We start from the raw sequence: 6,074 nt of genomic DNA on the forward strand, positions 1-6,074 counted from the left end.
CCCCCCCCCCCTTCCCTGCCATTAATAAGCTACGCCCTCTACGTCTTGGTGCCTTATGCAAACTGTGTCTTCCAGGTAAGGATCACAGCATGTTCCTTATTTACCTGACCGAAGCAATGGCTCATATGTACTTTTTTCTTCTTTTTTTTTCCTTAAATCAGCGGTGTACGACACACTTTAATTCTGTTGGTTTTTGACACTTTCTTGGTTTTGGATTCTACTGGTTGTCTTGCTGACTAATGATATGCACTGACATTGAAGGAAACCTGATGTAGAAAAAGGGACATGTTTGGAACATCCAATAAATTGCGTATCATCTGTATATACTGTGTTCTCCTTACTGGTTCCTTTTGACATTACATATATTTAATGAAAAGTACATGATGCGTGCTATAAAGACCTGTAATAAGATCTAAAACAAATTTAAGTACACGTGAACTGAAAAGAAACCGCCTTATCTTGTTTTGCTGCACATGACTAAATTGTATCACTGAACATCACAGGGTTTCCGCAGCCCTTAAATCGGTTGAAGTATTGTGTTCTAGGTCTTAAATAATTTTATACAGGTCTTAATTTTCCTACACCCTTGTAACTCTACCTTAGCTGGATCGTTTTAGGACTATCGGCAATAACCCAAACAATGTCCAGCCCTACTCTGGGTCCTCCACACTAGACCAGATGTGATTAGACACCAGTCCTGTAATGTGAATGAGGAAATCAGAATTGTTTCGTCCTCTGTCCCGACTCTGATGTGTTTATTTTGCGTTTAATGTAGTGATATTAGGCTTAAATTTAATTCATAATGGGCTTTAAAAAAAATTACACAAGAATTAGGTGAATGTCATAAAGGAGGTTTGGCCTTTATGCTAAGGTAATCTAGCATTTTACACCTTTCCTCTCAAACTGATTCCTAAGCAGAAGAAAGTTACCGCATTTTTAATAAGTCCTATCCATAAGTCTCACCACAAATCAAATTAAACATAAGCCAATGCTGCAAAGTTTGCTGAAATGCAGTATGAATAGTTTCTGTCCTGCTTTCAGAAGCGCCTCTGGTTAGTGAGTCAAAGAAAATGACTTTAAACCAATATCACCAATAATTTATTATGTAATTCAGAGGACCAGCGACACATACTTGGCCAGTTTGTTGTGGCAGCTGTGGTTCCAAAAGCTCGCCAATGTGTCTCCCGTTGTCGTGAATAGCCCAAAAGAATAAATGGTAGTGTTGAGACACTTGTTTGATTTGAGGTAGTTTGGAAACAGTCTTTAATTATGTTTACTCTTTCTTTTATAATAAGTAAAGTAATAATGGCGATATACCCTTTGCTATCATCCCAAACCAGTTATACGAAAGCACCAAAAGCATAGGCCTTGAAAATGTAGCATCTTGTATGTAGCACTGATGTAGAGGCAAGTGTGTCTTTTTCATTTTGAATATCAGTCTCTCGCCACCTGCTGGTTTTTGTCCTTTGTGGGACCTTAGACATGTCCAGCCTCTCAAGAAAGAGCCCTTTGATAAACAGGAAGGAGACTACATAGAACAAAACATCTACAATGTAATCCATATGACCTAAAAATGTCAAAATAGCCCAACGAATAATCCCGACGCAAAAATTATGTAGTTTCATAATTAGAATAATTAGCAATAACCAACAATGACAAGTTGGTCCTTATAACCCAACAATTGAATTTACAAGACATAGAAATTTAGCACTTTGTCTCCAGCATTGCTTCAGAGGCAAATGCATCATTTTCATCAGACTGATCCCTGTCACCCTCGGTGGCACCATCTGCTGGTGTCGGTGCTCCTTGTGACTTGACTTTGAACACATCCATTCTCTCAGGAAGGCCCCCCCTGTTAAAAAGAAGTGAGGCCACATATGAAAACATCAGAATGGAGACCAGAGCACACAACATGCAAATGGTCTTGAAAGGAGAGCGCTGAATATCAACGCCGTCCTCTAAAGTGCATCCTGGGAAATGCAGGAGCACGGGGAGGCCTAACAACGGCTCTCCGCACAACAGTCTCATCACCACGGCAACAAGGAAGCCTGTTATCGCCCCGTAACCATTGGAAACCTCAACAAAGAGGACGCAGATCAGTTGCGGGAATAGAATGGTGTAGGTCAGGTCTGAGCCCAGGATCCAGAACACCAAGATGCCACCGTCCAGATAGGTGAGGGATGTTCCCACAAGTCCTGAAACCACTATGGAGAGACGAATCACCCACTGTAGCTCTTTATCGGATGCCTAAAGAGGAGAAAAACACTTAAGTGTTTATTAAGGGTACCTTGACCACCATTGAGGAGCCCTTGAGCAAGGCCCTTAACCCCAACCGCTCCAGTGGAGCTGCTCAGTGATTTGACTCCGACCTGTGCTGCATGTCTTCCCCCTCTCTCACCACTTTCCATCCATCAATCAAAGACCAAAATGCCCCAAAGAATCATCTTAAAACAAAGAAATTGCCACTTCCACGCTGCTGTTCCTTATACCTGACTCCTGATGGTCTGATAGATGTTGGTGGTGAAAATGGTGGTTGCAGACAAGAGGAAAGAGTCAGCGGATGACATCACTGCAGCGGCAACAGCTCCGACCCCAAAAGCAGAAATGTAGACTGGTGTAAAATGCTGCAGGGTGATGGGCAACACCATGGCCGCCTCGCCTCGCTCATACGGCGAGGGAGAACCATATGACGTGGCGTTCCAGTCTTGAGACAAAAACAGACAGAAGTTGTTGCTCCATTCCCTAATCGGAATAGAGCTACAACTGTGAAGCTGTAGAAGATTCCCCAAAGCACTGAACTCATAGATGTACCTGTTGAAGCTGCAACAGCGGCGATCAACACTGACGGAAGTCCAGCAATGATGACTCCACCTGCCGCTATAAAACAGATGATTCTGGCTGTGGATGCAGAGCTGGAGGAGAGTGTCCTTTGATGGAAATCCTGAACTGCCATATTGCCCACAGTCTAGAAAATGAAATACATAAACACTATTTTACTACTTTATACTCTGATGTGAATCCCATTTCCATGGTACACTGTCATAGTACGTAGTGGTGCATCGTAATAATTGAGTCTTGGAGAGCTTGGAACCACATACGAAACAAATATGGTTGATAAGTTACAAACTAATACGTTTTTTTTTTTATTTATCTTACCATCACTAGGAAATGATCAACCCATCTCCACAGTTCATCGTACTCAAACTGTCCAAGCCAGGGGGCCTGATATGTGTGGTTGGATGCTGTTTTAGTGATGTCAGTATAAACGCTACTTGCAAAAACAAAAGGCACACACAGCCACTGTGGAAAAGAGAAGTGTGTTCTTAATTTTAATAGATCTCCTACACTACAAGTGCACTCACTGTGTGAAAAATCTGTCTTCTCTCGGTTGTGTGATTGGGTAAGACTCACCAGGCTAACAAGCACTAATGACAGCTGGACGACATCAGTGTAAGCAACTGAGTAGAGACCTCCGAGAACAGTGTAGATGATCGCCACCGCGGCAGAGATCCAGACGCAAACGCTGAAGGGCAGCTCCAAGATGACACTCATGGTCGCCCCTGGAACAAACGCATGCACAATTACGAATAATGAATTGGATGCAGTAACATTGTGCATTTGAGTGTGTTTGCATATTTGTACCCAAAGAAATCAGTAATCCAGGAACCCAGATGATTTCAACTATGACTGGGACAATGGCAAGAACAGCAGTTAGTGCTTTACCATACTTTCTCTGAAATGGCTCCATCATACTGACGTAGTTGTTCTCCCTCATTGGCTTTGCAAAGAACAGTCCACCTTGAAAATGGAAAAAAAAAAGATCAAAAGTGAAGAAAACCCCAGAACAGACTATTCTCCAACCGATTTCCTGCAACAATGCAGTTAAGTTGTTCCTGCAAATAGTTTTGGTTATAGTATTTCACAATCAGATTTATTGGCCAAGTATACTTACAAACATAAGGAATTTGACTTTGGTAGGTATTAACTGTCTATACCTAGACAAACAGTAATATAGACACATACTGTACAATAAAGACAACAATATACATACAGGCACATATCAACATAATACACAAATTTGATTGAGATCTGTATTCAAGAGAATCTTACCAACAACAAAGGAAATAGAGACCTGCAGAGGAACCAGAGCCCAGATTAGACCTTTGGTGGGGTCATAAACCGACTCTGCAACCCCAATGATAAAGGCGCCACCAACCCAAGTAGCTGCAGCAGGGAAAAGCACATAGATGCACTAATAACAGTTGTAAATGTTCTTCAAAAAAAAACCACAGACCTAAGATAGAAGTGCTATGGACTGTTCCATTGACTGTTAAGGAAGTAAGACATTTTAAGAAGATGTAGGCTATATAATGGTCATCATCCTTCAGAAATGGTTACAGAAATGGCTTGGGTATTTAAGTTACCCAAGCCATTTACGTTACCATAGTGTGGCATTACTACATGTAAATGTGCTGTATTTATATAGCGCTTTTCCAGTCTTAACTGCTCAAAGAGCTTTTACATCTACAGGAAACATTCACCATTCACACACATTCATACACTGTGGCCGGGGCTGCCGTACAAGGTGCCACCTGCTCATCAGATAAGCATTCACACACATTCACACTCCGATGCGCAGCACCGGGGGCAACTCTGGGTTCAGTGTCTTGGCCAAGGACACTTCGACAATGACCGCAGGGGCAGGGATCGAACCAAAAACCTTTTGATTGGCAGGCAACCGCTCTACCACTGAGCCACAGCCGCCCCCTACTAGACCCAGTATCTCCACAGTGCTGTGGAATAGCCAACCACGCTACACTCCAGCAACTTTTGCGCGCAGATACTCGAGTGAAGGTAACTACTTCTTCTGAAGAGTCCATCACGTGCTATTAATCCTCTGTGTCCTCCTTGGCTACTAGCAACTGAGTGGTAATAGATTAAAATGTTAAAAATTGGTTCATTGGCATGCTCTCTCTCTGTGTAGCCAGTTAAAATGTTAGCAGGTCTCTCATTGGGCAACATGTGGCAGTAAATCTTTTCATCAAGGATGAAATATAGGTCTAGTCTGCTTGGAATCTGCAATTTGGAGAGACGAATGGAAGAGAATCTTTCAATAAAAATCCTCCTCCTAAACAGTCTGTCCCCTGCACTTCGGGAAATTACAGCGGTGCCCCTGCAGTTATGCAAGTGCACTAAAAAACTATCATCCTCAAAGTCAATGATCCTTCCTGAGAAATGAAAACATAACTAGGCTACGTCCTGTCGTCATCACGTGGGCCTACGCCAGCCGCGTCTCCCAGTTATACATTTTATTTATATAGTGCTTTCCATGGCAGCCTAACGTACTCATTTTACAGTAAAACCAGCACATTGATTGTTTTAGCTCTTTTTTGTTTTGTTACATTGTTGAGAAGCGGCATGGGAACTTTACTTCAGAGACCAACTGGAACACTAATCTACATTTACTAGGCTACCACTTTACAAGTAAACTGCTAATTTATTCTCTGCTCTTAACAGGTTACAGCTGTCTGCAGGGCCTCTTGCTCAATAACACACTACATAGCACACATAGTAGGTGGCATACAATAGGTACCCTTAGGCGCTTCTCTACGGCGGTAGCCTGCCCTTACTTCCTGTATTTGGTCTGAACCATCCTAGACTTCTTGTCGGACAAAAGTTTGGCTGTTTGGTCAATTTTAGTTTGAATCAAAGTGAAAAGTCAGAAAATCCGGACCAAACAAGGTAATTGTGAAAGGACCCTCATTAAATTCATCAAGACCAGACCAGATGAAAGAGCCTTGAAATGTTTAGATTCAGTGTGGTTATGGTTCCCCTCAACTCACCTGTCATGGTGAATGCTCCCAGTACTAAGCTGACACTCCGGTTAGCCAAAAAGGAAACTTCTACATGACTGCCGTTTGTGTTTTTCTCCTTCTTTTTAGCTTTTACAGACGCCCAGATGCCGGTTCCCAACACCAGCAAGTAGAAAACAACCATCATTATCAGACCTTCTATATTGAGAGCCATTGTGGATCATATGGACACTGGATTTCTTAATTCTTCAGCTGAGTCCA

General features: G+C 42.3%; 2 protein-coding genes across 2 annotated transcripts in view; one reads left to right on the top strand and one right to left on the bottom strand.

Annotated features, from left to right (window-relative positions):
* Nucleotides 1–684, top strand: part of LOC117939686 — a 3,638-nt gene extending 2,954 nt beyond the window's left edge. The window contains exon 3 of the mRNA XM_034865176.1: nucleotides 604–684. Within this exon, the coding sequence (XP_034721067.1) occupies nucleotides 604–684 (81 nt within the window). The remainder of the gene's footprint in view (nucleotides 1–603) is intronic.
* A 106-nt stretch (nucleotides 685–790) lies between these two features.
* LOC117939269 (high affinity choline transporter 1-like) lies at nucleotides 791–6,074 on the bottom strand. Its single transcript, XM_034864473.1, has 8 exons — nucleotides 5,844–6,074; nucleotides 4,111–4,224; nucleotides 3,643–3,798; nucleotides 3,412–3,560; nucleotides 3,157–3,300; nucleotides 2,812–2,965; nucleotides 2,490–2,704; nucleotides 791–2,247 (listed from the first exon to the last, which is right to left on the bottom strand). Exons 1-8 carry the CDS (start codon nucleotides 6,025–6,027, stop codon nucleotides 1,705–1,707), a joined length of 1,659 nt encoding a protein of 552 aa, XP_034720364.1. The 5' UTR covers nucleotides 6,028–6,074; the 3' UTR covers nucleotides 791–1,704.

This window comes from Etheostoma cragini, chromosome 24 (genome assembly GCF_013103735.1).
Source record: "Etheostoma cragini isolate CJK2018 chromosome 24, CSU_Ecrag_1.0, whole genome shotgun sequence".
NCBI lineage: Eukaryota > Metazoa > Chordata > Actinopteri > Perciformes > Percidae > Etheostoma > Etheostoma cragini.

Bases quoted from the DNA above. Each gene is read 5' to 3' on its own strand.
- LOC117939269 (XM_034864473.1), bottom strand. From the start codon at position 6,027: ATGGCTCTCAATATAGAAGGTCTGATAATGATGGTTGTTTTCTACTTG. The intron at 3,561-3,642 runs GTACAAATATGC...CGTTTGTTCCAG, and splicing joins TGGATTACTGATTTCTTTGG to GGGCGACCATGAGTGTCATC. The intron at 2,248-2,489 runs GTATAAGGAACA...TCTCCTCTTTAG, and splicing joins ATCAGACCATCAGGAGTCAG to GCATCCGATAAAGAGCTACA.